Genomic DNA, 19104 nt, shown 5'->3' with positions numbered 1-19104 from the left:
ATAGCACTGTCGATGACACCTTCCACTACTTTGCTGATGATTGAGTGTAGGCTGACGGGGCAGTAATTGGCTGGATTGGATTTGTTCTGCTTTTTGTGGACAGGACATACCTGGGCAATTTTCCGCTTTTCAGACAAAATAGTGTTTTAGCTGTTTAATAGTTTTATAGTTAACTAGCTGGAGTGCCCGGCGGTGCCAAGGGTTTTTTGAGGGCATGTTGTTATGAAAAAAGTAGAAATAATTTTTATATATATAAATGAGTTTGTCTGTCTGTGTGGGAAGGAGAGAGAGGGAAAGAGAGAGGGGGAAGGAGAGAGAGAGAAAGGGGGGAAAGAGAGAGACTGGGGGAAGAGAGAGAGAGAGAGAGAGAGACGAGGGGGGAGAGAGAGAGACGAGGGGGGAGAAGAGAGAGAGAGACTGGGGCGGGGGGGAGAGAGGCCCGGGGATCGAGAGAGAGACTGGGGGGAGAAGAGACGGGGGGGGAGAGAGAGACTGGGGGGGGAGAGAGAGACTGGGGGGAAGAGAGGGAGAGAGAGACTGGGGGGAAGAGAGAGAGAGACTGGGGGGAGAGAGAGAGACTGGGGGGAAGAGAGAGAGAGACTGGGGGGAGAGAGAGAGACTGGGGGGAAGAGAGAGAGAGACTGGGGGGAAGAGAGAGAGAGACTGGGGGGGAGAGAGAGACTGGGGGGAAGAGAGAGAGAGACTGGGGGGAAGAGAGAGAGAGACTGGGGGAAGAGAGAGAGAGACTGGGGGGAGAAGAGAGAGACTGGGGGGAGAGAGAGAGAGAGACTGGGGGGGGAGAGAGAGAGAGAGACTGGGGGGAAGAGAGAGAGAGACTGGGGGGAAGAGAGAGAGAGACTGGGGGGAAGAGAGAGAGAGACTGGGGGGAAGAGAGAGAGAGACTGGGGGGAAGAGAGAGAGAGACGGGGGGAGAGAGAGAGACGAGGGGAGAGTGAGAGACTGGGGGGGAGGGAGAGAGAGAGAGAGACTGGGGGGGAGAGAGAGAGAGAGAGACGGGGGGAGGGAGAGAGAGACTGGGGGGAGAGAGAGACTGGGGGGGAGAGAGAGAGAGAGACTGGGGGGAAGAGAGAGAGCGAAATGGGGGGGAGAGAGAGACTGGGGGGGAGAGAGAGACGGGGGAAGAGAGAGAGAGAGAGACTGGGGGGAAGAGAGAGAGAGAGAGAGAGAGACTGGGGGGAAGGAGCGCCTCAGGCCCGGCCGGTTGGACCCCTGCCGCTCCGGTGAACCGGAGCCCCTGCACGCAGCGTATCGTCTCAGGCCCAGCCCGAGTGAGCCCTGATGAGCTCCCGCTGCGGGCCTCCGACACCGCTCCGCTGCTGGACTTATTTCGGGATTAGCCTGGAGAGAGAGGGGGGGAAGGAGCACCTCAGGCCCGGCCCTATGGACCCCTGCCGCTCCGGTGAACCGGAGCCCCCGCTCGCAGCCTATCGCCTCAGGCCCGGCCCGAGTGAGCCCTGATGAGCTCCCACTGCGGGCCTCCGACGCCGCTCCACTGCTGGATTTATTTCGGTCGATGTTTTTCTGGCTGTTGTATGGTTGCAGTTTATTGCCGCGTGGTTGTCTGTGGTTTTTCGCGCTCCCGCACTAACGGCAGTTTGAAAGATTAGGTCCCGCCCACACACGCCATGAAACGCCCCCCGTGACGCAGCGCGCTCCCCCCGTAGGATTGGTCAACCTTCACGTCACTCAATGCTAATGAGCTTTTCATACAAAATAGTGTTTTAGCTGTTTAATAGTTTTATAGTTAATATATTACAGTCATAAAGTTGTCCCTGATGTTTCAGTAGTTTTATTATGGTACTAATGTTCAGTTCAGTGCCTCAGTACATGAGCTGCAAACAAACTCAACTGGTTGCCCTAGGGAGGTAGGAGTTTCTCTGAATCTACCAACTGTCTAAGGGTTAAATTATGTTACAGCACTGGTGTGAACAGTATGGCATATTCACAGAAATTGCTTTCTCCACAACCTGGAAGAAAGTCACATTTGCTGCACTCTTTATATAATATTGAAAGTATAGTTGAATTTATCATTGTGAGAAGTGAAAATAGCTGACTTTACTTTCCCCACATCTTGCAGGTTAAAAGCTTTAATATTGGTATTGTCTTCCTTTTGTAGTATGTACAGAAAACTTGGAGAAGAACCTTAAGCAGATGGAAAAACAGCTTCAACAGCTTGAAAAGGATTTGGAGACTTTTCCTCCAGCAGAGGACATGCATGACAAGTTTGTGACAAAGATGTCCATATCCTTCCTGACAGCTACACGGCTCCCGGAGTGTCATTTAGCTAAGCCTTACATATATTTATCTTTTTTAAGTGCATCGGCTGCTTCATCGCTGTTATTAATCATCTTCAAAAGCTATGGGGGCCTTTTTATGTGAGTGATTGAATGAAGGATTACATAAATACAGTACAGTAATATGGTAAAGCAATTTTAAAAATAGATTTAGCTTACATTCTAATTGGTCTAAATAGGATTTACAGACAAAATACAGTTCAATTCTAATACCATTTTAAGTCTTAAATTTTTGCAAAAGGGTTATTTCATAGATGACGTAAAAGTGCCTCAGAAGTGGAGGATAGGCTGCGGGTGACTTGCAATGATTAGATCATTCTATGCAGCTTAATGATGTCTTGACCTATCTGTGTTTTCTCAGCACTAAGGAGAATGGACCAAAAGGTCAAAATCTTACAGGAACTATTTTCTCTTCACATTCACTCACTCTCTCACACACACACGCATACTCTCTTCTGAACTGGTTGGCGATGTTTTCTGTGAATGTATAATTTTTTTTCATAAAGTGACAAGAAATTGTGAAGATTTTTTAATGGCAACTCGATCAACAGAAGTCGGAGGGAAATCAGAAAAAGGAAAGGGATGACTTTAGTTGAAACAATTCATGATCCTTAGAACAGTGGCTTTCTGTGTTCGCGCCTGGCTACTTTTGTCACAGCGTACATTACACAATGGGTGGGCAAGAAATGTAATGTGATCTGCAGCTGCATTGGGCTAACTGTTATTTATTAATTACCGTAATAATGTAGTCATACTTAATTTTTGGGGAAATATTGATTGTGATATCATATTCTTAACTAATTTTATATGAGGCAACTCAACATGGAACATTAATTAAAATATAATTGACTTCATTTATTATGAACTGTAAAACTTATTTGCTTTAATTACAATCGACAGAGAACAAGAGAAAGGAGCAGCAGCAAGTTCCATTGTTATAAATTTAGGACACAGGGTTAACCTAATTATGTATTCATAATGTTGAGTGTAATGGCTAGGTATCTGCAAGGAACAGCTCAGACACATTGGCCGCGATTTTGCCGGCACTCAGAGGGCGGGTTTGGAGGCGGGACATAGGTTAAAATCGTTTTGATTGACGGCAAGTTGCAATCCTGCTGTCAGCCTGCCTCCAAACAGCTTTCTCAAGTGTCGGGTCCCCGATTTGTGAATGGACCCGATACCTAGCGATGGGAAGTGGATTAAAGGCAATTATCTGCCTATTAACAGGTACTTGCCAATAGTTGTCGGCCTATTTTTGAATTTTGCCGCTTCTGGCTCGGGTTTTCCGACATCCGGACACCACGCCAGGTAAGTGTGGTGTGTTGTGAGTCTGCTGTAATGTTTCTGGATTGATGACAGCTGCAGAAGTGGTGTGAAGGATCCAATGTTGCACATGGTGACTCTGAGGAAAGAAAATGTCGGGTACTGCATTTTTAATACAATTACAGATTTCTTTAGGTTACAAGTTTTTAAATCCATGTTCAGTGCCACCTCATTGGGAGAACCTCTCTCACCAGTGACATATCGCTTCTGTCACCTCACCTGCAGCTGCCATCTATTCGAGCCTATGGAGGGAGTCATTGGAGAGCCTGGGTGCAAGAGGTCACCTTTGTGCAGTGTTTGCAGCACCTCAATGCTGTCAAACACTGAGAAATCAACTGTCAAAATAAAATTGTGCGTGGTCCCTTTAAGGAAACCGGCAGATGACGCATCATCAAATGGCGTCATCTGACCCGCTTCCTGTTAATTGGCCAGCAAGCCCGCAGGGCGGGCTTAACAAGGTCAATCAAGGCAAAATCACGTCTGTGGAGCGGATGCAGCTGGGGGCGGGACTGGAAGCCGGAAACCACCTCCATTAATAAAATAGCGGCCATTGACAGCAAGCACAGTTGAAGCATCTCACTGGAATGTCCCTGCTGATGTTGAGTTGTTGGCAAATATAGTCCAGACTTGTTTTGATATGTTTGGAAATGCACTGGGTACATCCATCAAGCAGCAAGATCAGCGACCAAAACAGTGACTCCATCTCCACGTGTTAAAAGTACAGAAGAAACCGGTGACTCTCGAGACATGTCCAGCACCTTTCTCTGGGATAGTGACAGAAGCACCCCAAAGCTTGAAAATCTCGATACAGGAAACTTTTTTTTATCCGGGACCGACATGGTGCCGGTTCATAAAAAATTCCGGATAACCGAGAGCTGTAGTAAAAGATACGGAGAGCTGAGAGCTCCGTATAAAGCAACAAACCCTGTTGCTTAGCAACAAGTGCAGAACAATGGCCACAAGTTGCAAGCGTCTCTGTAGCTTAGCAACAGCTGCAGCCACACCCAGTTGCACAGCAACAGATCGAGGAAGGCAAGTAATATGCAGTACAACTTACCTGAACCTACTCCTGAATTTTGCCGGTTAACTGAGATTTCCGGTTATTTAGGTGCCAGTAAGTCGAAAGTTTCCTGTAGCAGGGATAGGACAGGCTGTTTCTATCATAAAGACAAAGGTGTCTGGTTCTGTAAAATATCAAAGTAGACAACGAGTGGCATCACAAGCAGGCCCTTAGGTGACCCTCAAGAATCCTCCATGCCAATTTCTTCCTCGTTTAGGAGCAGTACATTGGAACGGTCGTGAAACACAAGGGACAGCACAGCAGCTCATCACATTAAACATATTGTACACATGCACCTACATTAATAAAAGCAAATGTTGAGTATCATACAGTTTGATGTCAGTGTCAATTAATGTAGTGAAATAACGATTGGAAAATTGGAGTACTTAGCCTTTTGCCCAAAAGAAAAGTGCTGGATATTTTTTTTTAATATACACAAAGTTCTGCAGTCAAACATTCCGTTTGCAGATAATGTCATATGCAAGTCTCGAGCTGCAGGTGGGGATCAGCCAATGCCCATTGCACCTGTAACGCTGAGGCACTGGCTGGTATGCTGCTGGGGTTTCATAATAGCCCTCATTTTCTTCTTGGGGTCTGCCTTGCTGCAGTTATTAGCTATCATATGCCTTTTGTACTGAGAATATTGTGTAAAATGTAATGTATTACAGTTATTGTGCCAACGTGCTGCAATTCAAACTGCAAGGCACTACCAGAGTACTCTTAAAATATTAGAAACATTGGGGTCAGTTTTCATCCTCTCTGCTGGGTGGGAATGGGGCAGTAGCACATTGAAAATAGCAGTGCAGCATTCCTGCTGACAACCGGGTGTCTGCTATTTTGGTAGGGACATTGGGTGGCCTAAGCCGGAAACGGGTGTCAGCCTCATTAGTCCATTCAAATTGCGGTCCTATGATAGCAATAGGACTCCGATGCAATTTTGCGGTACCAATGGGCGGAGCGCACACTTAGTATGCTCTGCCCATTAGTACTTAGCATTGATTGACCTCACAAGCAGTCCTTAAAGGTCCACTGCAGGCCATTCAAAACAATTTCATAAAAAGGCTTTCAACCGATTTTTGTGGGGTGAAGAATATAAGAATTAGGTGCAGCAGTAGAGCATTCGGCCCTTCGTGCCTGCTCCGCCATTCAGTAAGATCATGGCTGATTTTCTACCTCCACTCCACTTTCCCGCCCTATCCCCATATCCTTTGATTCCATTAATATCCAAAAATATATCGATCTCTGTCTTGAATATACTCAACGACTGAGCATCCACGGCCCTCTGCGGTAGAGAATTCCAAAGATTCATAACCTTTTGAGTGAAGAAATTTCTCCTCATCTCAGTCCGAAATGGACGACCCCTTATTCTGAGACTGTGACCCTTAGTTCTAGATTCCCCCGCCAGGGTAAACATCCTCCCAGCATGTACCCTGTTAAGCCCCTTAAGAATTTTATGGCCATGAAATTGGGACCTTTAGCGTCGGCCATTAAGGCCGATTTGGCAGAAAAAACGGCGGCCACCTCGCTTGCTCCCGCTCCCAGCGCGGAACACGGCTGCCAGCATTTTAAGCAGGACGGCGGCACTGCTGTTGCCTGTGCTCGCCACACATATTTCTGGCCAGGATATCCTGGATTGAATCATCCGCCTGCGGTATCAGTGAACACAAACCCAATTCTCCTTTCAACATTTGTCCAACACCTTACCTTCCCTCTGTTGCTGACCATCACAGCATCCTCTTAGCCACAATGCTGAAATAAAAGCCACCACAAAGCAAACTTTCCAATCCAACTTCATCCATATATGCATCCAATATTACATCAAGAAATCAACTAATCATCCTTGTGCATTCCCTAAGTGACTGTCTTGTGTGTGCCTTTGCCTATTCTACTAATGTCATGCAGTGGCTTCAGCATGGCTGGTCGAAGGCTGCTGACTTTCAGTGGGGGACACTGCAGATGACCTTGCAGGACAACCTTGAGGAGCTGGTGGCTGTGAGTGTGAAACCGAATGACGGTGTTGTTTCTTCTTCTTCACTCTCCTTTCCCTCCTCTTGGTAAACCAGTGGCTGGGCAAGCTGGATTTCTTGGGCGTCTGAAATGAGGCTGGTGCAAGGGTAAGGTTGTGGTGAAGGAAAGTGGGTAAAACAAGAGGTGCATGCTTACACCATGTGCAGCTTGTAAATCAGAAGAGATGAGCGGGAAGTGGGATGTGAGAAGGAGGATACCGGCATCTTGTATCTTTTCAGCCCCACCATTGGCCTAGCGCTCAGCCATGCCTCTGCCTAGATTGGCCAGCACCGTCTCCTCCAAGGGGGTGAGGTGATGCTAGGAATGTTGAGGTGTGCCTCATGTTTGGTAGAGATTGTTGGTAAGTGAGTGATGGGGGTGTCGTGCATTAAGCAATGTGTGAGGCTAGTGGTGCAGTTGGTAGGAAACGGCTTTTGAAGATGCGTTCACTGACCTTGACCACTCGTTTGAGGTCATGCAACTTCTTTGGGCACTAGAACCAGGTCCTGGGGGGTGACACTGCTGGCGGTGATGGCTTCAGCGATCTGGTCCCACATCCTTCTTTCAGGGTGGCCTCCTGGCCCTCTGGGTAGAGGACCTCTCTTCCAGTGTTGACCCCCTGCACAAAGCTGGAGTGCTGCGTCAGAAACCCTGGGTGCCCTTACCCTGGCCTGTTGAGCCATTTGTGTTAGTGCTAAAGCACTTTTAGCATTTTTTATCTGCAGAAGGCAACTCAGCCTAGTGCTGAAGGAATTTTAATATTTTTATATGCAGAAGGCAGCTCAGTTTTAAGAACTGCAGACTGCCTTGAAGAGGAGCAGGCTAGCTTTAGGTAAAACTAGCCTCGCTCCAACGATGCTAACGTCGGCCCTTGCTGAGTGCACAGCCTATCAGCAGCACGTCCCACGCTAGGCTATGCGCTCCTATTTGAACGGGCGCAGGCATATCTTGCATTGCGGTGCTCGCGCCCTTTTTTAGCGCTATTGACTTTCATCCCCTCTATGTTTCAATGAGATCATCCCTCATTCTTCTAAACTCTAGGGAATATAGGCCTAGTCTACTCAATGTCTCCTCATAGAACCATCGCCTCATCCCAGGAATCAATCTAGCGAACCTTTGTTGCACTCCCTCTAAGGCAAATATATCCTTTCTTGGGTAAGGAGACCAAAACTGTACACAGTACTCCAGGTGTGGTCTCATCAAGGCCCTATATAAGTGCAGGAAGACTTCTTTACTCTTATGCGCCAATCCTTTTGTAATAAAGGCTAACATACCATTTGCTTTCCTAATTGCTTGTTGTACCCGCATGTTAACTTTCTGTGATTTGTGTACAAGGACACCCAGGTACCTCTGAACACCAACATTTCCCAATCTCTCACCATTTAAAGAATATTCTGCTTTTCTATTTTTCCTACCAAGTGGATAAGTTCACATTTCTCTACATTATATTCCATCTGCCACGTTCTTGCCCTCTCACTTAATCTGTCTATATCCCTTTGCAGCCTCTTTACGTCCTCCTCACAGTTTACTAACCCATCAAGATTTGCATCATCATTACACTCGGTCCCCTCAGCTGAGTCATTAATATAGATTGTAAATAGCTGAGGCCCAAGCACTGATCCTTGCGGTACCTCACTAGTTACAGCCTGCCAACCCAAAAATGACCCATTTATTCCTACTCTCTGTTTTCTGTCCGTTAACCAATCCATGCTAATATAGTAGCCCCCATCCCATGAGTCTTAATTTTGTGTAATAACCTCTTGTGTAGCACCTTATCGAATGCTTTTTGAAAATCCAAATACACTACATTCACTGATTCCCCCTTATCTACCCTGCTAGAAGAACATTAATGCTCCATCTGGCCCCACAAAAATCGATGCCTGACTCTCTGTGGTCCTTACCCAAGATCATTCCCGCAGCTCCCTTTAACTTACGTGGACCAGCTGGACTTCGCACCGTTGGATTCCCCACCCCTCCAAACAGCAATCAGCTCCAAAAGCATGAAAAGCTTGCTACGTAATTAGAACCTAATGAGGTCAGGCCTGTGAAAATGGTTTGGGCCTCAGACGGCTTGCATCAGGTTGGTCAAGGGTTCACTCCGCCTGCTTCCCACCTGAAAGCAGTTACGTGAATCTCATTGTTTTGGGAGACCAAGGGGGAATTTTAACCCCCAAAAACAGATGGGTTGGGGTCGGATGGGAAGTTAAAGTGTCAAAAACAGAATCCAGACCAGAACCCACCTCCAACCCGGCCACTTCCGGTTTAACGGAGGCATGACTGGGTCAGGCGGGTCACCCATTTAAATATTATGAGGCTGGCATGCCTCAGATTTAACCACCATTTAAAATTTATTTGTGGTTGGTTGGGTTTAACAGGCCTTGGGAAACCTGACAGCTAATGGAAGGCGAGGACTGCTGGATCCAGGAACCTCCTGGATCCATCGTCCCCGCCTAACCCATCCCCCGTGACTGGAGATCCCCATGAGACCTCTGTTTGCCTTCCCGGCCTCCCCTCCCCCTCCCCCCCAGCCCCCCTCCGACCCCGCAAGCGTGATGATCTTCAGGCCGAGCTGGCCCCGATGTTCTCTGCCCCCTCCAAATCGGGTTTCCCAACCCGCTTCCCGATTGAAAGTTCGGCCCAAAAGTCTGCTTTACTATATTTTTGTTTGTGTCTCTGCCCGTATCCTAACTCGCACCAAGTTCTGTTCACCCATCACCCCTGTGCTTGCTGATGTACATTGGCACCGGTCCAGCAACGCCTCCATTTTAAAATTCTCATCCTTGTTTTCAAATACCTCCATGGCCTCGCCCCTTCCTATCTTTGTAATCTCTGCCAGCCCTACAACCCTCCGAGGTATCTGCGCTCCTCCAATTCTGGCCTCTTGCACATCCCTGATTTTAATCGCTCCACCATCGGTAGCCGTGCTTTCCGCTGCCTAAGCTCTAAATTCTGGAATTTCCTCCCTAAACCTTTTCACCTCTCTAACTCTCTCTCTCCTCCTATAAGAAGCTCATCAAAATCTATGTCTTTGATGAAGCTTTTGGTCATCTGTCCTAATATCTCCTTATGTGACTCAGTGTTAAATTTTGCTTGATACTGCTCCTTCAGATGTTTTACTACGTTAAAGATGCTATATGTAGTTGTTGGAGGTCCTTTCTTGATGTATCATGAGATTGGTTTCTTTCTGTCGTGGTACATGTGGCGCTAAAAGCCAGGTTCACTCACAGTAAATGGCCCAGCTTGTTTTGAAGCACACTAGCCTCAGAATATAGATGTTATGTTCACTTATGTCAGATATCACAGGGAGGGTCCAAGCCATTCAATTTAAATATAATCATAATGTGGGTTTTGTTTGAATATATGTTTGATTGCCAGCCTTTTTGAGTTTGCGAAACATACTTAAATTTCTTTTGTCCCAGTCAAATTTTGAAAAACATGTCTTGCTGCAATTGAGTAGTCAATCTGAAGCTGTAGAGACAGATTTATAGGCCAGAGAGACTCTGTGGGTAGTCAACAATAAATGGCCACATCAAGATTACTGTCTGGGGCGCTGTGTCCAATCCAGTTTACATTACAGTTTAGCTCAGCAGATGCAACTGTTGGTTTTCTACCTTCCAAGGAGGAATTCTGAAGTCTATAACTACTGTAAATTTACCGTATGTCATTGTTTCTTTTCATTTATCCACTCACCGGTTAATAGACCTATTCATCATTTCATAGCCTAAGCCACAACCTTGAGAAATGCCCATTCTACCACCTTCTGAAGTTAAAGACCACCATGAGGGCAGGGATAGAACTGGTAAGCTAAAATACAGCAACAAAGGTTTCCTGTTTGGGCCTTGCACTTGCTACAAATTACATGGGTGAAGACATAGTCTGGATTATGTAAAATTATTGGGAGAAAGGGCTCACCTACTGGTGTGCTCTGAGACACTGAACCCAAGAAAAATATCTAGAATTAAAAACCCAAAAACTTATAAACATTGGGGGTTGATGATTCTGCAGAGACATCGGTCATGTTTGGAATTGGTAATTGTGGTGTATGTACCTTTAAGAGCCCCTGTGTACTGTAATACCGGTAGTGACCACTCGGGTATATAAGCCTGTATAGTGTCTTGTATCTTTTAGTTCACCTCCAGACTTTGTTCAGTAAACACCTGTTAAACCAACTCCTGCATTCCGTGTCTCCATTAATACACGGATACAACAGTAACCCATATTTCCCAGAAGCCAACCTTGCATGCCGTGTTTACCCTTCAACAGTGTGGAACACTTGATTGATGCAAGATTAATTTTCTCCCATTTTCTCTTGAGCTATATACTACTAGTTTGGCTACATAGTTCATTATTATATTTACTTTGTTGATTATAGCTCTGCATTGGTTGGACATGTTGAGCGGCAAGTCTACTTTCCGTTTCATTGAACTAGCCTTGCATAATGTCAGCCTGGCTTAGTTCTAACACTCTTGCCTATGACCTAGAAGCTTGTAGGTTCAAGCCATACTCCAGGACTTGAGCACAAAATCTAAACTGACATCTTTTTTCCCGCATTGGGAGCACGGTGGCATAGTGGTTAGCACTGTTGCCTCACAGCACCAGGGACCCGGGTTCAAATCCGGCCTCGGGTGACTGTCTGTGTGGAGTTTGCACATTCTCCCCGTGTTTGCGTGGGTTTTCTCCGGGTGCTTCGGTTTCCTCCCACAGTCCAAAGATGTGCAGGTTAGGTTGATTGGCCATGATAACAATTGACCCTTAGTGTTAGGGGGGATTAAATACATGGGGTTACGGGGATAGGGCTTGGGTGGGATGGCTGTCGGTGTAGGGACCGGGTGCTAGGGTTTGGATGATCAGCCATGATCTCGTTGAATGGCGGAGCAGGCTCGAAGGGCCGAATGGACTACTCCTGCTCCTATCTTCTATGTTTCTATAATGTCCTTCAGATGAGATGCTAAACCAAGGCCCTGGTTGTTGGTTATGGTGATCCTGTTGAATGTTTAAAAAAGTTGCATGGCCCTATTCAGAATTTAGGGATTTCTCCCAATGTCCTGACCAATACTTTTCCCTCAACCAACACTGCAGAAAATACATAAATTGGCTATTTATCTCATGACTTTTTGTGTCAATTTGATGTACACAAAGGGCTAGATTTTTGGGGAGAAGTCAGGCGGGGTTTCAGGTGTGTGGGGGGGGGGGAATCCTGACTTTGGGGGTCCCGACACCATCCCGCCCAAAACCCCACGTAAATTTCAGGGGCGGCGGGTACCTGCCCCGCACTGGGACCCGCCGAAACCAGGCGGGAAGGGAATTAGTGCCAATTAACTGCCTGTTAACAGGTAGTTAACAGGCAGTTTTTAGCCTAATCCCCATTTTGAGGAGTTTCGTGTGGGTTTCCCGACGGCTCCAAACCACGCCAGGTTAGAGTAACGGGCCGTCGGGTTGAATGAGTTGGAGGGGTCGCGATGTTGGCGCTCAGGTGAGTGATGGGTGCATGAGTGTAAAGGTAAGTGTGTTTGGCGTGTCTAAAGTGTGCAAAGAACTTTTACTTACCTTAACAGCCTTTCTTCCTGTAGCCGTCGGGAGCGCAGCACTCAGCCGGAACTGAAAGCTGAACGGCTGCGATCTGTCAAAAGTGACAGCCTTCAGCTTTTAGTGCTGCTGAGATTTCTAAATGAGTCTGCGCAGAAGGACTCATCTTAGAAATCAGACTGTCAGTGTTTGACAGCTTCAAACAGCTGTAAAACACTGATATTTCATCTGTCAGAAATCTTGACAGATGAAATTTCAGTCTGTGACGTCACTTGTTGCCGAGTGGCCCGTAATTGGCCTGCTGAGCCCGCTGGGCGGGCTCAACAAGGTCAATCAAGGGAAAATCGCGCGGATTGGCCGGACGTCGAAGTAGGCGGGTCAGAAACCCGAAAGGGGAAGTCCCGCCTTCTTCCTGACAGGTTCGACAAAATCGACCCCAAAATGTCTGCTGCATTTCCCTACATAACAACAATACTCCAAATATATGTGAAGCACTTTGGGGCATTTCTGCGAGATTTGATGAGGTGTTATATAGATGCAAGTCTGTTTTTCCATCTCTTCCTTTCTTTCAACATTATTTTTAGGCTCATACATAAAGAACGGCAATTTTGTGAGGGTATCAGGAATCTCTTCTGAAATATGAATCACCATGCTCAAAAGAAAAGGGGAGAACACTAAAAAAGGAGGGGAAAAAACACATATATTTGGGTGGAATATTCTTCTGGAACATTAGACTTTAGGCTATTCCCAAGATACTGTAATAACCTGAGAATTTTGCCCACCATTGCATTAAGACTCTGTATCAAAACTCTTCTTTACCTGAGCATAGACTGATGGAATGCAAGTGTCTTCTAGTGGTTGGAAGGGTCCAACATGAAAAGTTTGGGCAGTCCCAATCTAGTTTCTCGTGAGCATGGGCCTATAAGCACAAAACTGCCCCTAATTTGAATCAGGCTTTGGATGATTCGTGTGGAAAATGAAAAAAAATAACATGCTGGTGTGCCGTTCTGAGGTTGGGGCTGAGCATATTATTGTGGCAGATTACTCTGTGTCTGCCTGTGCTATCTCTGACATGGGTACCTGAAATGGAAAGCGTTCTATTCCCAGTACTAACATCCCTAATCTTGATGAGTACAAAAATGTGAATATGCTTATAAAAAAATAGGTACGATATAGTTCCAAAAAAGTATAATATCCTTTTGCATATGTTATTCAGCAGTGCATTGAAACATTCAGATGGTACTGTAATACCCTTCATTGAAAATCATTCAGCATTGTACTGATATTCTGCAGTGAGATTGAAAGGCAATGCAGAGACAAATAAATTTATGTAGTTTGACCAAAAGATAGACATCATTATATTGAATTTAAAAAAATCTCAATTGATGGTATTAACTTTATACAACTTCAGAAACCTATTAAAAAATGTGCTGCTAGATGTACAGATTGAGTTAATCCCCTCACTGGACTGTAGAAGTCTCGAAGAACAAGACAATACAAACAAGACCAGAATCTGTATGTAATCCAGTGTTTTAAATATGGATAGTCGTGTACATTTCAGAAAATAAGGCCGCCATTTTGTCGGCGCTCAGAGGGCGGGTTTGGAGGTGAGTCAGAGGTTAAATTCGATTTGATTGACGGTAGGTTCCGATCCCACCGTCAACCCACCTCCAAACAGCTTTCCCAAGTGTCGGGTCCCCGATTTGCAAATGGACCCGACACCTAGCAGTGGGAAGTGGATTAAAGGCAATTACCTGCCTATTAACAGGTACTTGTCAGTAGTTTTCAGCCTGTTTTTGGATTTTCCCGCTTCTGAGTCGGGTTTCTCGACGTCCAGACACCACGCCAGGTAAGTGTGGCGTGTTGTGAGTCTGGTGTAGTGTTTGTGAAAAGATGTGTAAAGTCCAAAGATGTGCGGGTTAGGTTGATTGGCCATGATAAAAATTGGCCCTTAGTGTTAGGGGGGATTAAATACGTGGGGTTACGGGGATAGGGCTTGGGTGGGATGGCTGTCGGTGTAGGGACCAGGTGCTAGGGTTTGGATGATCAGCCATGATCTCGTTGAATGGCGGAGCAGGCTCGAAGGGCCGAATGGCCTACTCCTGCTCCTATCTTCTATGTTTCTATGACAGCTGCAGAAGTGGTGTGAAGGATCCAATGTTGCACATGGTGAGATTCAGAACAAAGAAAATGTTGGGTACTGCATTTTTAAAACATTTACAGATTTCTTTAGCTTGCAAGTTTTTAAATCCAACTATATGTACAGTGCCACCTCATTGGGAGAACCTCTCACACCAGTGACAGATAGCTTCTGCCATCTCACCTGCAGCTGTCATCTATTCCAGCATATGGAGGGAGCCATTGAAGAGCCTGGGTGCAAGAGTTCACCTTTATGCAGTGATTGTCAGTGTTTTCAGCACTTCAATGCTGTCAAACACTGAGAAATCAACTGTCAAAATAAAATTGTGCATGGTCCCTTTAAGGAAACCGGCAGATGACGCATCATCAAATGACGTCATCAGACCCACTTTCTGTTAATTGGCCAGTAACAAGGTCAATCAAGGGAAAATCACATCTATGGAGCGGAGGTAGCTGGGGGTGAGTCTGGAAGCCGGAAACCAGCTGTCCCTACACCGCTGACAAAATTGCGGCCTAAGAGTTTGGCCTGATTTAGATCAGTTCTTCTCCACATCCACATGTGCAATGTAACACCATTTGTATTTAATTATATTCAATGGCTTTTCACATTTAAACATTAAGGTTTTCTAATAAAACATAGTAATGTACAAATCATTATCTTTATAAAAAAATCCTGAATCATTATTAACTTTTAAAAAGTCATTTCATATAATTTAGGATAAGACCACCCACTTCTGAAAGCCCATGGCTGTATGATATGTCAGATAATTGTGTAAAAGAAGTAAGCATCAGTCTATCTGATCTTTTATTTATTAAGCAATTAACCAAATAGCTCAGCAATGCACTGCAGCAGCTTATTGCTCAGATCACTTAAAGCAGCCGAACTATCTATCAAAATAAACTTGGTTAAAGTCAGGTCAAGGAAGATGATTTTTTTTTAATCCAATTTTTTTGTTCCTTTGAAGGAATACTCTTAAGACAAAGTCTTGCAATGGTCAAGAGTTCAAGGAAAAAATCCTCTCCATATCTAATTAAAAAAAAATAGAAATCAGACAGTATATTTTATAGCACTAATATGCAGCACATTGGCAGTGGTGTAACGTTGATTCAGACCCCATATCACTGAGACCCAATCTCAGGCATGTGTCTCAGGGGAAGAATTAGCTCATAGGTGCCTCATGCTCCAAGCAACATTCCTGAAGTCCTGGGAGTAGGTCACCTTGTCTGCTTCCTTGCAGGTGTTGTAGACCTAGGAAAAAATAGAGGTAATTTACTATGTAAAAATTAAATTAAAGAGCAAAAATTGCAATGCTTGAAAGGAGAGTTATAAAGATTCAGCATAGGATGGCTTGTCTCTGAATCAGAGCCACCATCGTGCAAAACTTGACATTACATCATTTTACCCTGCCGCCCTATCTACTTGTTCATTTTGATTTGGGGGGTGCTTTCCTCTTAATGTAATGGGATACGCTTCTTGAAGGATATTATTCTGGAGTTCTCCTTTAGAAAGAGCATTTTACGATCATGGAACCTTCTTTAAAAAAAAATCAGTATAAGAATGGTGATTAGCTTAATTTTATTAATTCCTCTACCCATTTCTGCAAATGTCTTTTGGTTTACACAGTATTGATGATCACAGACTGGTACAGAGAAGTAACTAAGCCAAACCATGCCAGGAACCTGAAATAACAAACAATTGAAAGAGCATAACTATTGAAGCACCCAAGGTTAATGATCGTATCCCTAACCATGCCAGACTTCTTAACTCCTTCCAGCTGCTTGAAGCATTAGTTTCAAATCAACAGAAACAAATGTGCCCTGATGATACTATCTAATATTTCTCACCAGTTTTGTCTTTTGAAGACAAACTACAGCTTCCTATCGCCATTCTATTGCGAAGGGAAAGCATTCTTGTCAACAGGCATCTTCAATACTACCATTAACATCATGCCATGACCCGCCAAAAGAACATGCACATCTGCAAAATGCCCCTGGCAGGGAACAGCACATTACTTCGAGGTATTTCATTTAACAATTCATCTGAGATCTTGTAAAATTTGCCCAGTGATCATAGGAGAGTTAGATTGTAAGAAGAGGTAGGATTGGACTGTGGGCACTCTAATTCAGGGGTAAGTGCTTCACCATTGGAACTGCTGAGCTGATTTTTTCCTTCAACACAGAAAATAATGCATGTTGTTTTATTAGCAATATGCCACTGCATTAATACCACTCTTAGTTCTACAGTCCATGGCACTGATGTGTACATAATATGTCACATCACAGATAATATTAGTGCTGATGTAAACACCAATTTATCCCAGCGTCTTCTGTCAAATTTTAACATTGCATTATACTGTGTACCTACAGACATTAAGTGGCTACTCAACCTCCTTTTCAGCCTTCATGGAACCGCATTCAGCAAATTTATTGTTTCATTGCATGTTTATGAATTCAGTTTTTACAGATAAAACATTTCCAGAAATAGTTTTACAGATAAGATTTATTTTAGCAAATTTGTGATTGGAGCTTGCTCTGTGACTGACAGTTCTTGTTCTGTTCTGTTCACATTTTATACTCATTGGCCCGGATTTCGAGGTCATCGGCAAGCAAACGGCGCTTGCTGTTCATTACACTTGCAGCTTCCCGCAGTCTTTTCGTGGGCTTTTGCGCAGCAACTTATGGTCGCCGAGTGTCAGAAACAGCGCGGCGCCCTCTACAGGAGATCTGGGACATGTGTGAACAGGATAAGCAACAGCATGTCTCTTCAACCAAACAGATTGAAGAATCCTTACTGAGGCACACAGAGTCTAAAGCAGGAAGTGTAAGTTAGAATATTTAATTCAATGTAAAATCATGTTCAGAAAGCAAAATAGAGAGAGGGAAAGAAAGATGGTATTAAGAGAGATATAAAAGATACAGAAAGGAGCTTGGACACAGAGCTTGAAGACATAGCTGCATGAATCACAATCGGTGTGGATCGCAAACCGAGTGGAAGCTGTGAATTTGGTAATAGTAGGAGTTCGGTGGAGAGGAGGAAGGTGGTTTCTCACGCACAACTCAAAAGTAATGGAGCTGCAGAACCTGAGGATTCAATGATAAGTATCCAGAATAAGTATCTAGATATCTAGGGGCCAAAATTGGGTCGCGCCCCCTTTGGGGCGCTAACTTCACCAGGCGCTACTTTTAGTGCCCTGAAAAAGTTAGCACCCCCGCACCCGAAATTCACTGGTAGGGCCCAAAGAGGGAGGCGGGGCGCTACCGGAAGCTACACCTCTCTTAAGGTGTAATGGCCAAAGAGTGAGGCGCTAACTCAGAGCGCTGGGTGATGTCAGTTAGCAGTGGAACACAGACACACTGGCGCCGGCTAGTTCTAAAAGGGGAGGGTCTCCAGCCACACCCTGCTCATTGCAGCCTTGAATCTCTGCCTGGACAGACCTGAACCTCAAAGCTGCTGCAAAGAACTATGGAGAGGGCCAGGGAACGAGCTCAGCGCTTCAGCGACCAAGTCTTGGTGGCTCTGGTTGGCGCAGTGGAGCGCCGAAGATCAATACTGTACCCAGAGAGTGGCAGGAGGCCATTGCTCCGCGACTATAGAGGAGTGTGGAGAGAGGTGGCTCAGCCCGTCTCCTCCAGGAGCATGGTGCCCAGGACCCACGCACAATGTCGGAAAAAGTTCAATGACCTCACTTTGGTGGTCAGGGTGACTGGCTGCTTTTCAATACCTCTCCATCCTGCCATCTCAACCTCACTCTATGGCCAGAGGGTGTAAAAACCCCAATGCCCAACACTCATCCAAGACCTATGGCCATCTCATAAAACACACAAGCTCACTCCACACCTTGCATACATTAAGGGCTGTTCAACTATGGGAGGCACATCAAGCAAGCATATGGCTGCATATTTACTCAGACACCGTCCTTTTTCTTCAGGCCAAGCTATCTCATAATAGGCGGCAACAGCAATGGACGGGTGGAGGGCCGCCTCAGCTGCAAACCCTCAGCGATCTGGAGGCACGCGTCCACAGGATCGTCACAAGCCAGGTGATGGATCCCGTGGCCGCTAGAGAGGTTGACCCCCTTCGGGACATCAATGGTAAGTTCATCAGCTTTCTCTTCTCTCTCATTCCACTTGTCCCTCACAACACCAGCCTTTTACACTTTCAATCCAACTTACTAAATCGCTCCACACCTTCCTCCCTTACAGCCCCCCTGTCCTCACGCTAAAGCCACTCTTGTACCTCTCTGCTTTCAGATGGTGAACCACCAGCTGAGGAGACGGGCCCTCAAGCAGCCAGTGGGAGCGACGCCACAGGAGAGGAGGAAGAGGAAGCCGGAGCCTCAGTGCCAGCGTCTCCCGAGGGAGCCCATGCCCACACTGGGACCACGCCTTCTCTGGAGGGGAGCAGGGGGGGAGGGTCTGATGAGGGTGAAGCTCTGGGATCCAGCGGGCTGCAGCAACGCGATGGGGGTAGGGAAGCTCAGGGGCCATCTCCCCGGAAGGAGAGCAGGCCAGCGAGTCCTGCTGCACTGGACGCAGAGGAGGAGCGGCTCATCGCGGAAATGAACACTCAGGCGGTGAACATGCACACTCAGCTCATGGGTGCAATGGGAAGGATGCCTGAAAGCATTGATGGACTGGCAAGGAGTGTGGAGCATTCCGCTGCAGCACAGGCAGATGCAACGCAACTGCTTAGTGCTGCAATTCAGTCACTGGCTGCTGCGATCCAATCTCAGA

The 19104-nt window shown here is 45.9% G+C and overlaps 1 protein-coding gene across 1 annotated transcript in view; it reads left to right on the top strand.

Moving 5' to 3' along the window:
- The window catches only part of LOC147111592 (protein diaphanous homolog 3-like), a 1088834-nt gene that overhangs the window by 912306 nt on the left and 157424 nt on the right, over nt 1-19104 (top strand). Inside the window, exon 23 of the mRNA XM_085998659.1 lies at nt 2138-2258. Coding sequence (XP_085854785.1) covers nt 2138-2258 — 121 coding nt within the window. The remainder of the gene's footprint in view (nt 1-2137; nt 2259-19104) is intronic.

The sequence above is a fragment of the Somniosus microcephalus genome, chromosome 10 (assembly GCF_052327205.1).
Source record: "Somniosus microcephalus isolate GS21.2 chromosome 10, FLI_Smic_1.0, whole genome shotgun sequence".
In the NCBI taxonomy this organism is placed as follows: domain Eukaryota; kingdom Metazoa; phylum Chordata; class Chondrichthyes; order Squaliformes; family Somniosidae; genus Somniosus; species Somniosus microcephalus.
This window is presented reverse-complemented; position numbering and strand designations above follow the sequence as displayed.